The sequence below is a fragment of the Amphiprion ocellaris genome, chromosome 11 (assembly GCF_022539595.1).
Source record: "Amphiprion ocellaris isolate individual 3 ecotype Okinawa chromosome 11, ASM2253959v1, whole genome shotgun sequence".
NCBI lineage: Eukaryota > Metazoa > Chordata > Actinopteri > Pomacentridae > Amphiprion > Amphiprion ocellaris.
In genome coordinates, this window is record NC_072776.1 from 21,492,594 (window position 1) to 21,509,174 (window position 16,581).

The 16,581-nt window shown below is 39.9% G+C and overlaps 1 protein-coding gene across 19 annotated transcripts in view; it reads right to left on the reverse strand.

Moving 5' to 3' along the window:
* The window catches only part of tns1b (tensin 1b), a 200,269-nt gene that overhangs the window by 58,036 nt on the left and 125,652 nt on the right, over nt 1-16,581 (reverse strand). For 16 of the 19 annotated variants that reach the window (XM_055015174.1, XM_055015159.1, XM_055015168.1 and 13 more), the window contains 2 exons: nt 13,542-13,583; nt 3,153-3,202 (listed from right to left, as the gene is read on the reverse strand). In XM_055015174.1, the coding sequence (XP_054871149.1) occupies nt 3,153-3,202; nt 13,542-13,583 (92 nt within the window). Of the gene's footprint in view, nt 1-3,152; nt 3,203-9,285; nt 9,603-13,541; nt 13,584-16,581 lie in introns of those variants that run through there. The other 3 variants (XM_055015165.1, XM_055015173.1, XM_055015172.1) reach the window with 2 other exon arrangements.

Consider the following 16,581-nt stretch of genomic DNA (forward strand, 5'->3'; position numbering starts at 1 on the left):
ACACTGAAAAACACACAGCGCTTCTGTGAATGTTTCCAACAGGCTGTGACTCAGCATTTTTTACAGGATGTCGCTGTTAGTTATAGACTGAGCTGTAACACCACGGCATGCAGGGGAATGCCTATACAAATTAAAGGACATCCACAGTCCAGCAGCAACTATTTCAATTCTAATTTATTTAAAGATCAATTTAAAAGATGTGGCTGATGAAGAATCTCCTTGTACAGCCTCTCCTTACAGCAAGCATTTGTATAAAGCACTACTTATTTTTTGGCTTGGTGGTTAGCACTTTCGTCTTGCAGGTAGAAGATCCCTGGTTCACATCCTGGCCTTCCCTGGATCTTTCTGCATGGAGTTTGCATGTTCTCCCTGTGCATGTGTGGATTTTCTCCGGGTACTCCGGCTTCCTCCCACAGTCCAAAAACAAGCTAAAGTTAATTGGAGATTCTAAATTGTCCGTAGGTGTGAATATGAGTGTCCTTGTTTGTCTCTATATATAGCCCTGTGAGAGACTGGTGACCTGTCCAGAGTGTCCCCTGTCGTCACTCTAAGTCACTTGGGATAGACTCCAGCCCAGCGTGACCCTAACGAGGATTAAGTGGTGTATAGATAATGGATGGACAGACTATTTATTTTTATTGTGCAGTCGCCAGGCTTACAGTGAGGACAGTCTGCATGGGTTACACTGCACACAGAGATCTGCAGCGAGGTTCATGTTGACCTTCCTGAACTTGGGCAGATGATGGAATTTACATCACCTGTACACTTGCAGACATGTGGAACACACAAAATGGCCTTTAGCTTAGAATAAAGATTTGAAAAGGGAAATAGAGATACCTTAATTGTTTACCAGGCACACATTAGAGTGGTATTTAAGTCTTAATAGTATCTCTCAAAACACACGACTCTTGTTTTAAATGCAACAGCTCTCTATAACTGCCCAAGGGTAAGAGTGGATTTTTCATTTTAATTACGTTTTCTTTCAGACAGAAATTGTCTAGAGAACATAAAGAGGTGAAGTCAGTGGAGGGTGAGATGAGGAGGCTAAGTGAGAGGTGTCTGGACCCAGACTGTGGCATATTTCCCACATTTGTCAGCTGTGAGTGGCCTCCCGAGGAAATTGCTCATATGTCTGGGAGAGACGATCGCTCCAGCTTTAACATACAAATAATGTGGCCTGCTCTGTACTGTACATCTGGACCCACTCAGAACATGCTTACTGAAAATGATTCATCATCAGAGATAGAGGAGAAATGGATATGTCACACATGTCTCCAATGCGCCGTGACAGATGTCTTATCTTTTATTTTTAAGTTATTTTTCTGGCCTTATTTTAGCCTTTAGAGGACAGTGGAGAGAAGAATGGAGGAAGGACCTGCAGCAAATAGCCGTGGGTCAGACTTGAACCATGAGTCGCCCACAAACCAGTTGAGCTATTTGAGTGCCCATAGATGTCTTATCTTAAAGGTTTTCTAAAGGTTGTGTCTTTCCATGTGTTGCAAAAACCTTTGTGATTTTACCGTTTTGTACTTGCATCTCACCTCATTCTCTCTCACCATTATCTCCATCTTTCTTTGTAGTTCTTAGTGTTTCTATTTCTACTTCTCTCTCTGCCGTATGCTTTCACTTTCCCTCTCTGTCTCTGCATGTGTGTGTCTTTCGCCTCATACTGCAGCCAGAGCCAATATAGACCTGTGGTTTGGTGCTATTCCAGAAAGACCAGCATGCGTTGGCCGGCTGAGTGCCAACCTGCTTCTCATCAGTTGAAAAGATGAAGTGATTGCTCCTTTTCTGCATATCACATTGATGAATGATGCACTATCTCCACACGGTCAATTTCAGCATTGCAGTGATCTCATTTTCTGCACTTGGACAAACACCAACTATGAACCAGGAATGTTTTATCAGGAAACCTGAGACATTAGGCTGTAAGAAAAAAAAAAAAAAATGAAAAAAGAAAAAAGAAACTTGGCAGAAATTTTAGTTTTTGCAATAAAAGTCAACAACCAGAAGTTCAGCCTCTTCTGTTTTAAATGCTCAGCGCCCTGTTGACCTGAGCTTGTAATCAGACCTGCCATGCTTCCTGATAGGTGAATTTATATATTTTCTCATGACCTGAAGGGTTGATTTTTCCACACTCAGTACTTGAATTGATTTGTTCATTTTTTATTTGTACACTTTATCAAGGAAACATATTTTTCACTGCATATAATATGTCATTTATGAATTTGGACTTTCTCCCATATCCTTAGGTAATGATGAACTGATAATGGGAAAGGGATTCCTCGTAACAATGATTTAAAATGTAACTCAGAGTGTGTAGAACTCCTCTAGCTTTTAGCATCGTTTAGCTTGTTTTAGGGTTTTCAGCATCTGTTAGCGCTCCTTTTACAAAAAACGGACCATCACCAGCATTACCTAACAATGTATGTAAACTTCCTATTCAAAGTGCAACTTGAATCCCATTTTTGATGGTGGGTGGAGGTTTTATCAAACAGATAGAAAAGTATCTGCTTTTACAGGAGTGTAAATCAGCCTGTCTGAACCCACCAGTGTAACTGGATACATTCATTTAGTGTAAATATTACATAAGACACAGGTATCATATGACTGACTTGGATCGTCCTTTAAATGGATGGAAATCAAGTGTAATCATCACAGTGAAATGAACTAACACATACTCTGCACGTGCTGTTTAAAACAGTAATGTACCAGATGTTGAACTGTTTTTATTACCTCGTACCAACTCTCTGATTTGCTGTGAAGGAACCAAACTGTCGCTCAGGCTTCGCCCTGCACATCCAAACAAGCTGTTGTGGTGTCAAGTTTTACACATTAACTACACAACTGACAACATCTGTGACTCCCTGAGGAGCGAGGTGAGAGGGGCTGACACCAAATATCTTTTTGTCCAACAAACAGTGAGAGGTGTAGTTCAACAACGGGGCATGTTGCTTCACAAATTCCCCTGGTAAAATCAGCAAATATCATGTTACATCTAGACTTTTCATTGTCAACTTCTTCACATGTCAAGCTGGATGTCAATGAAGATGGAAAAAGGTGAGCTTAATATTTCACCTCCTTAACGATAAATCTGGAATTCTGGAGAAAAGGAGGAAAGAGGAAACAAGAAAAGGGAGGAGAGAAGTTACCTTGATGGTCTGCGCCGTGACTCCATGCTCTTTGATGATTTTGTAGAGCCCTGCAAATGGCAAAGAAAAACATCAGGTCTTTATTGTTGTTCTATGCATATACCATCTTTCTCTAAAACAACAATTTTACAATGAAACACCCCTGTTTCTCCAAAATTAGGCTCCAGTACAACTAAACTGAATTCTTCATGACATCTTGGAGGATTTTCTGCCAAATTACATTTGGTCCTGATTTCACATATGCATTACCTAACATATCTTAAGCATTCATTCTGTTGCATTACTGTTGGTCCTTTTCAGCTAACCAAACATTTATTAGATGGCGTGGAGACTTATCACCATGGCAACCCAGTAAATGGAAGAGAAGCTCCAAACATGGCAAACTTTAAACCTAATTAAACTTCGAATAAGTAGTCATCATTGTGAAGTGTTAACCAAAGCATGAAATTTTACATGAACCTAACCATATAGCGAATACCAACCAGCAGTAAAGAGGCAAAAAGGCAAGAAGGATAATCAGGGACACCTCACACCCCTTCAACAAACTGTTGTCCCTCCTGCCCTCAGTAGACGGTACCCAGCAAAGAGGTGTAAAATAGGTAGATTCAAGGACAGCTTTTACCCAACCGCCATAAGACGGTTAATACAGTATGTTAGAATAGAACTGTGCAATACGCTGTAGCATCTGGTAGCATCTTCACTGCAATATCCATTACTGACTGTGTATACATAAATACATTACCGTTCAAAAGTTTGGGGTCACTGAGAAGTGTCCTTATTTTTGAAAGAAAAGCTGTTTTTCAATGAAGATAACATTAAACCAATCAGAAATACAGTCTAGACATTGTTAATGTGGTAAATGAGTATTCTAGCTGGAAACGGCTGATTTTTAATGGAATAACTACATAGAGGTACAGAGGAACATTTCCAGCAACCATCACTCCTGTGTTCTAATGCTACATTGTGTTAGCTAATGGTGTTGAAAGGCTAACTGATGATTAGAAAACCCTTGTGCAGTTATGTTAGCACATGAATAAAAGTGTGAGTTTTCATAGAAAACATGAAATTGTCTGGTGACCCCAAACTTTTGAACGGTAGTGTATATATAATAGATCAATAGTTATTATTGTTATATATAGATTGACAGTAAATGCAATATACTGTAAAATCTTGTAGCATTTACATATGTGCAATACCCTTAATGTATTGTGTATAAATATTGTGCGATATCCTTATTAACTGTGTAGATATCATTCATAACAGCCGTTTCTAGTTGCTAATAGCCTTCATAACACACATCCTTTACTCTGTGTTTTTATTCTGTCTTTTTATCCATGTAGTGCATCATAGTTTTCATCCTGTGATAGCATCTGTGATGTTAATTACTGAATGACAATAAAGGAGTCTGAATCTGAAAAATGTAAGTTAAGTTTAAGCACAATAGTGTCACATGGGACTCGAACGCTAGTCTCCTGGGTGAAAGTCCTGCTCCACTTCTAAAAATCTTTACTATTATGTCACAGGTGAGAAAATTTGTTTCAAAATGAAATTGCATCACTTTCCAAGTGTAAATCTGAATGCAGTTTAGTTAAATTTTTAAACCTGCACAATCTGAATGAAAAAGACATTTTAAAAAATTATATTTGTTCAGCAATGACAGTGTTTCAGCGGTTTGCTGGTTCACTAAATTATCTTCAAAGCAAAAATCCCTGTCATTAATTGTTGCATTGACTGTGTGATGTGTTTGATTTGCTTCTTTTTCAAAGAAAGAATCAAATCGATCTCTGATGACACCACAACTCAGTCTTCTTGATGTTAAATCTGATACATAGGGGTACAGAGGCCCATTTCCAGCAACCATCACTCCTGTGTTCTAATGCTACATTGTGTTAGCTAATCATGTTGAAAGGCTAACTGATGATTAGAAATCCTTGTGCAATTATGTTAGCACATGAATAAAAGTGTGAGTTTTCATGGAAAACATGAAATTATCCAGGTGACCCCAAACCTCTAAACAAAATTGAACTGAAAAAGCGCCTTTACACACAAAATACCAAGTGCGCATTTCACCTTGGGATGGGGGGGTGTCTTACGTGATGCCATGTGAGGAAGGTTTCACATGGTAAACTCACAAATCCCAGCAGAGAGGCCCTTACAGAGGAAGTGTGGCTGAAGGTGATTGACTGTGTTTGGCTCCACTCTGCCTGGCCTGCCTCGTCTCCCCCTCAGACCAGCTCGAGAAGGGGGTCAGAGGGCATGTGGACTTGTTCACTCCCCCGTAGTGTTTGGGTCACATGTGCACAGGAGGGGGCTGTTATCCATCATCATCCATTAGATCAGATTGGCCGTCTAACAGCCAGTGTCAAGCACACACTGATCTCTCTGGATGAGCTCTGCTCTGCTCTGCTCTCCTACCAGCTGACTGTCTGTGAGTAATGTCCATAAACTGTGCTATTTGTGCCCAAAACCTGCAGCCACTTTTCTCACACAAATGGGGTAAAAGTTGCAGCCGTTTTGTTTTTATTCTGTAATAAGTTGTGAGTAATATGTGGAAGTAAAAATTTGCAACAGTGAAAATGACTTTCTAAGGTTGGCTGGCATTAGCCAGCTAGTTACGAAGAAACGTGTCTTTGAACTGAGTCTATAAGGTCAGAGGTATATTTTCCACAATCACGTGTATGCAATAGTCTATGAAAGTTTGTGCAGACCCCTCCACGGATGTTCACGTGCAGCACGGCGATGACAGTGCAAGTGGAGCAGCACACATACTTAGCAGTAGTGTGCATGTATGGAATATATACTGTAGATACAGCCTGCTGTGCACGTATGCAACTGAGTCCTCCCTGCAGACCAAATGGACTGCATGGCATTATAATAACAACAACTATCTGCAGCTGTCCAAGGCTTGGCATTTTAAAAGTTCAGTTTAAGTGTCATATTCTTAAACACTTATGGTAACTCACAAATACTACACAGAGATAAAATCAGCAAAAACCACCGCTTTGTGAAAATGTAAGATCACAATCAGTGCTCTGACAGAATTTGTAGATGGGATCGAGGATAAGCAGATGAAAAAAAAAGACAACAGACAACTGTTCATCCAGGCAGCCTGGTGCTGCTCATAACAGGTTCTGGTTCCTCTTAACACTTCACATATTTTTTGATGAGGAAACTGTTCATTTTTATCACTGTGTTAGTGTATCACGGTAATGCAGAAATATTTACATCTCACAATCTCATATGATATGAGAAAATGAACTCACTGATAAACTAAGTATAATCTTTCACCATATAAACTGCAGATTGAAGGACACAAATGTCACATAAATGAACAAGAAAAGCACTCAGAGAGTGTAGTACTCCGCCAAGGAGTTGCTCATTTCTGATTTCTGTCGTATCATTTCTGACAGATGAAATCTTGAAAAAATTTGTGGCAGAAATTACGGCAACATAGAATGTGGCCATTTAGTATAGACGTACCCACAAACAAAATGACCTTGCGCTGAGCACAGGTGTGTAGCGTGTAGCAGGAATTGATGGGACTCAGAAACACCCCCACAATTTAATCAGTTGTTCCTTCTATCATTTCCAATGGATAAGTCCCAATAAATCTGCAGTGGTCGATTTGTAATAGGATCGCAATCAGGTGATCATCGGCAGGCAGCTGATGTAGTGTTCACTTATAGTCATAGTTACCGTGACGCCCAGCTGCTATCTCACAGTGATACAGGAATCTTTAACAAATCCATGGATCCAGACTATAAGCCGTATCACTGGCAAAATCTAATCAGGTGGTCCTTGTGTCATTTCTGACGATCCCTGAAAAATTCATCCAAATCTGTTATTCTGTTTTTGAGTTATATTGCTAACAGACAGACAAACAGACAGACAAACATATGCCGATCGTCACATAACTTCTTTGGCAGAGAAAAAAAACACAACATTTTTCAGCCCAGTCTCCCAAAAATAATATTCCGATGCAACTAAACTGCATTCACAGTTATGTTTTTAGGGGAACATAATTTCATCAGGATTTTGTTTGTTTGTGTAACTCTCACAAATACATTTTAAATCAACACGATTTTTTTTCACACAAACGATCACATACAAGATGAGGCAGGACTCGTCACCCTGTTAACCCAGATAATGGAGGAGAAGCTTAAAACACTGATGTGAAAATGTTGAATTTTAACCTGAACTGTCACACCTAAGTAGGTTTGACACCTAAACCTCACCAAACCATGAGTTAAAATGAAACTTAAAAAGAATAATGGTCCAACGTGGGACACAAACCTTAGTCTCCTGGGTCAAAATCCTGTTGACTGATTTCGCCATCCTCCTGCTCTACAGCCTTTCTTACTACATCATGGGTGACAAAATACTCAAAATGAATGAGAATGAGAATGCCGTTTAACTGCATCAGAACATAATGTTGTGGAGATGAATTCACTGACTTGGACTCAGTGAAGAAGAAAGCTTTGACCACATCAATTGAAGTTTGAAAGACAGAATTCCGATTATCTTAGATGGCGTTTTGGTGTAGCTGCAGGGAGGTTATTTACTGTTGGTGCTACACAGTAATCCAACCTAGCCTTACTTTAAAACTCACTTTATTTTGGGAAAACAAATCAAACCCACTGTAGCAAGACAGAAGTTTGATTGATGACACATTTTGTATTGTTTTGGAATTTAGCTGCATGACGGAATGAAAAAAAAGAGAACAGTCTCCCAGTTTGACTGTTGTTTGCAGAAAAAGGCAAAGACTCTACAGAAGCCATGAGATCTCACAAATATCAGCATGAAGTCACATTCATGGGCACAAACACACAAATATCAGATTAATGTATCTGCCCTTCTTTCCCAGCACAGACAGTTTATTTTGACAAATTCTATGCTCCTACATCCCCAGTTTTCATGAGAACACCGTCCAACTGAGGCGACATGAAGCAAATCCCCTCTTTTCTGCCTGCACTTTGGCCTAAACGTTTCAGCATGTTGCAAGGAGCTATAAAGTGCAGTGAGTTGCCAGAAGAGGACAGAGACGAATGAGCGAGAAACGACCCACTGGAGAGGGTTCAGAGACAGACGCAGAGCATGAGAAGGGTTAAGAGTGCTGATCTTAAGAGTGGTGTTACGGGACGTATCGTGCATCAGTGCCAGGAAAAAGCCCAAATTCCTCTTAAAGGGCCGCTGTAAGGTGATCAAAACATCCTCATGTTGTTGAGTGGCAAGAACAATGCCGGTAAGTGGAAGCCAACACATGACACGGTGCCACCAGCATACAAAGACGTCTTAATTAGAGACTGTGAGAGAGTTCTGAGGAGTTTGTATTGTGCTGCAAAACTGGCACTTAATTCATAGTTTTGCTTCTAATTAGCCTGAATTGGTGAGCAGTGGATTTTATGAGCCACAAGATTTAGGTTTAAGTGCAACCATGTGGGTAAATAAAAGCATTACAATGAGGCCAAGGTCAGTAATACGACAGTGACTTTCACTGTGGTCACATTGATGTTTCTGTCACTGAAAAACCAAGTACTGCGATTCTATGACCGTTTGTGCTTGCAATCCACAGCAGCAAATCACAGGAGCGCTTGAGCCATGCGTTCATGTTAGAATTCGAAATATGCTAATAAAACAGATGCAAATAAGCAGAACAGAAGTTAGAAATTCGTGCATTTCTTGTGCTTCCAGTAGTTTCCCACCAAAATTGGCCGCAAAATCACAGTCATTAGCTCCTGAACACCACACAGTCATCCTGAGAGCCGTTTCTCCAGTTTGAAAACTTGCACTGGGAAGGACAAAGGTGGGGTGGGCAAGGTAGTGGGTGAGGAGGAGGAGGAGGAGACGGGAACTGGAGTGGGGGGTCCTGCAGGCTCTGTTTCCAGATGAAAACCATCTGGGGAGGTTGACTTTACAAGCAGGCCATACAAATTAACCATCTGAGAAAAAGCATGGGAGCAAAGGAGGGAGGGCAAAAGACATTGGGGGCTGGTAAAAGTCTGAGAGAGAGATGAGAGAAACTTTTCTATCACAAAGAGGAAATAAACTGAAGGAGCAGATAAGAAAAGGAGAGAAAACAGCAGCCACATTTGACTAAATCCTTCCATCCATCTGAGCTTCCATGGCATCCTACCTTCCTGAAAAGGTAGCCGGTACTCCATCGCCAAGCCCCCCTCAGAGAGGAGAGCCGCCTTCTTAAAGACCCTCCTCGGTTCATCTCTGGAGAGCTCCCTCTGCCTCTCACCACTTTGTGTCCAGCAGTGAAGTTTCCTCAGAGAGACCTCTCCCTTTTCTCCGACAGCGGAGGCGTAGAAGAAGAAGAAGAAGAAGAAGGAAAAAAAAAGCAAAACACGGGCTCTATTTTGAGCAGTTGCCTGCACTGGGCCACTGCATGCTCCGCTCAGACCAGACTCCTCCACAGCTCCTTGTCTCGTCCTTCTGTCCGCTCTGGGTTCTCCCTTCTCTCTCTCTCCTTCTTTCCCTCTCTGCTGGCCACCCTCCCCCTCCCATTCTGCCTCCCACCATGTTATCTCTCTCCCTCATATTCAACTTTTCCCTCCCTCCCTCATTCCCATGTCTCTGTCTCATCTGTGTACGGATCTAAATTGCTAAGCCTTTCCGTTTCTTCCGACAAACATGTGGGAACTGATGCATGTTTGTACACATAAAAACACACAAGCCAGCTGACTGGCACTTCTTACCACTGCATGGAGGGTCAGATGTGGCACATGTTATGTTACTGCGTGTGCTGTGTCTTCTGCATAGATGAGTTCATCAAAAATAGAAAAAAAAAACATTATTTTCTGTTGTTTTCTGAACTTCTGTTAAAGAAGTTAAAAAATGAGGACCAAATAATCAGTGAGTGAAGTCAAATCCAAAAACGAGGTAACATATGCTGCTCCTTAACCAAACAAACCTCTGATGACACAAAATAGCCCAAATTTTATTTTCGACAAATAAAAACAACCAATTAAGAGCAAAGAAGCAGCAGCAGACCAAACTAGCCGAAGCAGAAGCTGGTGCAGTGAAGTGAGAAATGCTCATGTAGTCATAAGACACATCTTCTGGATGCTCCGAGGCGATGAGGCGTGGCCAAACATCCGCCAGCGTCACACAGCAAATGCCCATGACCAGACTACAGCAGCTGCACTCACACACACTCCAAAACATGCATACTGTGCCTGCATGTGATCATACAGTACACGTGAAACACAAGCGAACTTAATCTTGAGGGCCTTAGCCAAACTGCAGACCAAATTATGAGAGAGAGATACACTACCATTCATAATTTTGGGGTCACCCAGGCAATTTCATGTTTTCCATGAAACCTCACACTTTTATTCATGTGTTAACATAATTGCACAAGGGTTTTCTAATCATCAATTATCCTTTCAACACCATTAGCTAACACAATGTAGCATTAGAACACAGGAGTGATGGTTGCTGGAAATGTTCCTCTGTACCTCTATGGAGATATTCCATTAAAAATCAGCTGTTTCCAGCTAGAATAGTCATTTACCAAGTTAATAATGTCTAGACGATATTTCTGATTCATGCAATGTTGTCTTCATTGAAAAAAACTGCTTTTCTTTCAAAAATAAGGGTATTTCTAAGTGACTCCAAACTTTTGAATGGTAGTGTATGTGCCCATATGAAGGTATTCATGAAAAGAGGTTCTAAAGCTCAAGTTCTTTTGTAAACCAAGCAACTGTACTATAGAAGAAAAGTGAGGGATAACTTAGGAGATGCCAATAAAAGCAGACACACACATATACAAACACAAAAAGGCACACTGGTGTATTTGTGTTTATTTTTGGTTCTTTGTGGGGAAAGTGGGCACTTGGCTTTGGGTGGTAACTCTAAATTGGTTACTTGATCCTTCCTTTCTCAGACAAAATACAACTCACAGGAAGTTGTGTCACAGGCAAACAGTGACCACTGAGTCCAAAGCAAACACGTATACTGTAATTGTTGTGTGTGTTATCCTAACATGCACGTACGGAGGAGAAAGTGAATACTCTGAAGTATAACAAGAAGTTCATTAAAGCAACATGAGTAGTTTCAGCTTACTTTAGGATTCAGAACTAGTTTACAGTCCATCTGCAGTCGTTGATTTAACTTAAAAATTCCTCTGTGTGTCAGAGTTACATATTTAAAAGCACTTTCCATAAAAATAATCTCTTCCTGCCCTCAAATGGCTTAGATGTAACTCTACACCATCCCTCGCTCTAGAATGTGACTTCATAGATGTATAGGTGCTTTTCTCTCCATGAACCCCTTTGTAGTCAAGTACAATAATACATCTTTCTGTTGAATAGTGTAGATTAGTTTTAGAGTAATCCAGCCATATATGTTCAAATTGGAAACTGATTCTGAAGAAGAAGAATGACACAGAGGCCCTACCCTGCAAGCATGCGGGGTCGATTCCATAAATTTGTTGCATAAGAAACCCTAAAATTCCAAAGCTATGCTTCTTAAACTGTCATTGGTACACTGCAGTTTCAAGGTTGAAATCCTCGCTACCATGTTGACTCCTTATTTTGGTTAATATTTTCCAGCATATAAGAACACCATATGGATAAGTTAGCAGAATAAAAAAATAGATTTTTAAATATATATGTGTTATTACCCAACACTGCCTGTGGAGGCTGGGCTGAAAATCATTACTTCAGTGTAATCCGTCCTTGGAAAGAATTTATAAACTACTTTTATATAGCAGCGGATTACTCTTTGTATTAAGGTGGATGTGGCTCACACGTTTTGTAAATTGTGTGAAATGCTCCCTCACACTTGCAAATGTCTGAATTTTCAGTGCTAACAACAATCAGGTCCAGATGACTTCAGAAGTCATCCATATCTATAACTGCACTTGTAGCGGCATCATTCAGCCTAATAATATAGAAATTCTGAACTTTAGACAAGTCCTTTCTCAAAACCTGTGTCCAGGGCCCATATTTAGTCCCAATGCAGGAATAGTGGTCTTGCAGCTTTTGCAGTGAAATATAAGCAACAATAATAATGACAAACACTATGTGCATTATCATAGACAATACCTCCATAGAGTGCAATAACCTGTTATGTGCAATAACATGACCATATTCTTAAAATTGTGTACTGTTTTTTCCGTCTTTGCTGCTGTAACACTGCAAATTCCCCCATCAGCAGAGGTTAGGAAGGTCATGCAGGACACCAGAATTCATTTGTCATGGATGTTCGTCTTTTATTAATTAAACACAGTCTTTAACTACATTTAGCTTAGTCACCAAACCTTATTCTCTTACCATACTTTATTAGAACTGGGCTTATGTTGTCATGTGCAGATACTGTAGAAAATTACTGAACTAGTAGATTATCAGCCTTCACAGCTGTTTGCAGTCAGTAGTTTTCCACTATCTTAAACACCAAGAAGGTACAAATAATAGACTTTAAATGAGATTACATTGCACTGACATAACTGTCTGTTCACATTATATTTTCAGTGTAGCCAACATTAGATTCCAGTATACACTGGTCATGCTCCAACCTGACCCATATGCACAGAAGTAAATACAGAGACCAGCGTTTACAGTTTCAATTTTAAGTTGATGTGCAACTACCTAAAATGTCTTCCATGTTTGATTTTAGGAGAGACTCCCAACAGTGCAGAATTGTGACAAATGTCATTTTAGAGTGACATAAAAGTTGTCTGTTATGATATGACTGTTCAGAATGCACTGCAATAAATCCCAGTGCATCATATTTAGGACCATATATACAGATCTGAGTCATACATGAGCAAAAAAAGAAAAAAATCTGACTCGGGTCACTTTTGTTTGCAGTCTGAATGTAGTCAGAATGATGCCTACAGAAATATATCTAATGGAAGAGAATCAGCGATTTGGTAAAGCTAATTGTCTAAAAAGTTCCTGGTTTGTTATGTTTCACTTTGCATTCAGATAAGATCACTGGATAAGTCAATCATCATCCGGTACAGAAAGGTGTCGCATGTCCCCATTGGATGTAGGATGTTTTTGGAAAATGCTTAAATCTGATTCCTATAGTCACTCAAAGTTGTGTATGAACAATAAACTACACCCATGTTTAAGGAGGACAAAAAGAGTATTATGTATGAAGTATTCAACCTGATGTGGTTCTAGGAAGCATTTTATTGACGAAAAGTTTCATCTGTTTGTGAGTGTATTTACTATAAAGGCTGTCTTTCATGCCATCTGGGACGTCTCTATCCACTCATAATTACCTTCCCTACAGCAAACACATCTGATCTGTCCGCCAGTGTTACAGCAGCAGATTAATGGCTCCTTCACTTCACTAATCTAAGCAAACGAGATGACTGGGCTGGAGAAAAAACAGTGAGCAATGCTTGAAAAAAAAAGGTTGGTTGAAACTCACCATGGTGTCTACATGTTTGAGAGGAAGGTCACTGCTCGGCGCCTGTTCACAAACGACAAGAACAGGCAGAAAGAAAGATCAATGCACTCATCTCACACCTCAAAAACTCATCACCACATTTTATTATGTGATGTCGTGCCATGTCACATCATCTTATGTTAAAGCTAGACTCAGCACCATTCTTTGCCCTAATGTGGCCTGGAGCGGAGCAGGACTCCACCTTGAAAGCATGGGACCATCTATAATCCCTCTGTGCAAATATTTACACAAAGAGACAAGTCTGCTTCCATTAGCCAAAACCAGAGAGTCCAGCCGTGGAACCCTCTTTTTCAACACCATATACAGCTATGGACAGAGAGGGAGGCAGGCACAGAGGGCGGGAGAGGAACAAGGGACATGGTGGGACACCAAGAGGGAAGGAGGGAGGAGAGGATTGAACACTAAGGAGGAGGATGGACATTCAGGACTCTTTGAAAGAAAGAGACCGAGAACAAGCAGACAAATGAACAGGCAGGCTTGGAATTATAAAGGGGAAAAGATCATGGTAAAGAGGGAGTATCACAGCCGAGGGCAGGGGAAGAAAACATCAGAGCGATCTGTGATGTCATGAGCTTCTGTGGGTTTGGTTTCTAACCTCAGACAACACACACATGCAGATGATACTTAGTGATATATATATATATATATATATATATATATATATATATATATATATATATATATATAAACACACATATGTAAACACACGAGCAAAGAGAAAAGTAAATGACTAATGGCATTTCCTGCATCAAAACACTCTGTATTGTAGTCGGGATAACAAATGATCCATCCAAACTGATCAAATGGAGAGCAGAGAGCATCAGGAAAACTTCAGGTTGCAGAGGTGTAAATTTTCTTTGCAATAAACCTCATTATGCATACAATACTGTTCAAAGTCACCAAGACAATTTCATGTTTTCCGTGAAAACTCACACTTTTGTCATTAATTAGCCTTTCAACACCACTAGCTAACACAATGTAGCATTAGAACACAGGAGTGATGGTTGCTGGAAATGGACCTTTCTATCCCTATGTAGATGTTCCATTAACCCTTTGATGCACAATATGAGTCAAGAGATACCCATTTTCCATTGAATATGGGTCACTTTTGACCCATGTCATGCATCAATTGGTTAAAAATCAGCTGTTTCCAGCTAGAATAGTCATTTATCACATTAACAATGTGTAGATTGTATTTCTGAGTCATTTAATGTTATCTTCATTGAAAAAAAAAAAGATTTTCTTTTAAAAATGAAGACATTTCGAAGTGACCCCAGACTTTTGAACGGTAGTGTAAGCACCAGGTGTTCTAAGAAATAAGCATCAAAATGTCAAGTATCTAAAGCTGGCATTTCCAAGTCATATATTTAGACTTGGTCACTTATTCTTTGATCATATATTTTTTTAATCCAAGTCACAATATGGTGTTGACCTTTCGTATTTACTTTATTCATGCTAATGTTGTTAAATGGGAAAATGTTCAGGAACATGTTCTGACTCCCAGGTTGGCCCAAAACATAAATTATTTTATTCAAACAAGCCCTAATAATTGGTGTGTATTGAAAGTGTGTTGAGGAAAAGAAAAAGCCCATGCTAGGTCAAAGACGCCAATCAGCCACGACACTAAAACCACTGACAGGTGATGTGAATAACACTGATCATGTCATTACAATGCAATGTTCTACTGGGAAACCTTGTGTATGTTACTATGACATGTACACTACCGTTCGAAAGTTTGGGGTCATGCAGACAATTTCATGTTTTCCATGAAAACTCACACTTTCATTCACGTGCTAACAAAATTACGTAAGGGTTCTCTATTCATCAATTAGCCTTTCAACACCATTAGCTAACACAATGTAGCACTAGAACACAGGAGTGATGGTTGCTGGAAATGTTCCTCTGTACCCCTATGGAGATATTCCATTAAAAATAAGCCGTTTACAATGGGTCTGAGTTGTGTTGGTGGCAAGAAGAGGAGCTGTGCAATGTCAGGCAGGTGGTTTTAATGTTGTCACGGATTGGTGTTAAGAAGTGATTCAAAGTGCACGAAATGGTCACAATTAATACAATCGCCCATCTCAAAGTATTTTGAGACTTTGCCCCCCTGCCTAGTGTCCTCAGATCTCATTAGTTTTTACTGCAGATGGTTAAAAATGTGCGACAACCACATGACATCATTTTTAAACATGCAAAAATAAAATGGACTTAAAGAGGCAGGAACAGCATTTTTTAGCAAATTTTAATCAAGCATGAAGAGATGGTGCATTTTCTGGGGGATTATTTTCAGACGGGAAATAATAGAACAGTGGAGGGAAGCCTCTCTAATGCTGGGTTAGTTCCGTGGAAAGTCATTGTTGTCCAGAGCGCTGTACAAGAACAGGTCTTTTGAAATGTAACAGGCGAAAAAGTTATTTTTTTCACCGCACTGATGTTGGGTAAAGTTTTGTGACATTGATGTGCAGCAAAAACACTTGACTTATTTGAACATGAACTCCAAATTAACTCTAGTATGTGTAATCTGTGCTGCACTGCACCCTCACACTTGAGTTTTGTCTTTTGTTGTCCCACCAACTTACTGTTAGTCACCAAAGCTATGATAAAAATGGATTTCTCACACTTGTGAATTGATTTTGAATCACAGAAAATTAAAACGTGACTCTCATGTGGATTCTCAGTTCTTTTAGCAGCCAGGATGTCCAGTGCAATCGTGTGACTCACTGAGGTGTTTTGTTCTTTTTATAGTTTTCTGACAACAATGAAGCTTTATGGTACAAGATAATGAGATACATCAGACTGTGGTTACATGCTCACATCCTCAGTAGAATCAGTTCAATGTTGGCAAAAGCAATAAGAAAACACAGAACACCATCACTGTATGTTGTAAATAGTTATAGAATAGAACGGTCCAAAGTTCTGCTGGTAAATTATAAATTCTGATCAGTACAGCTCTTGAGTACAGCACTTCATAGTGGAATCCTGCTTGGTAGTGATAACTGGT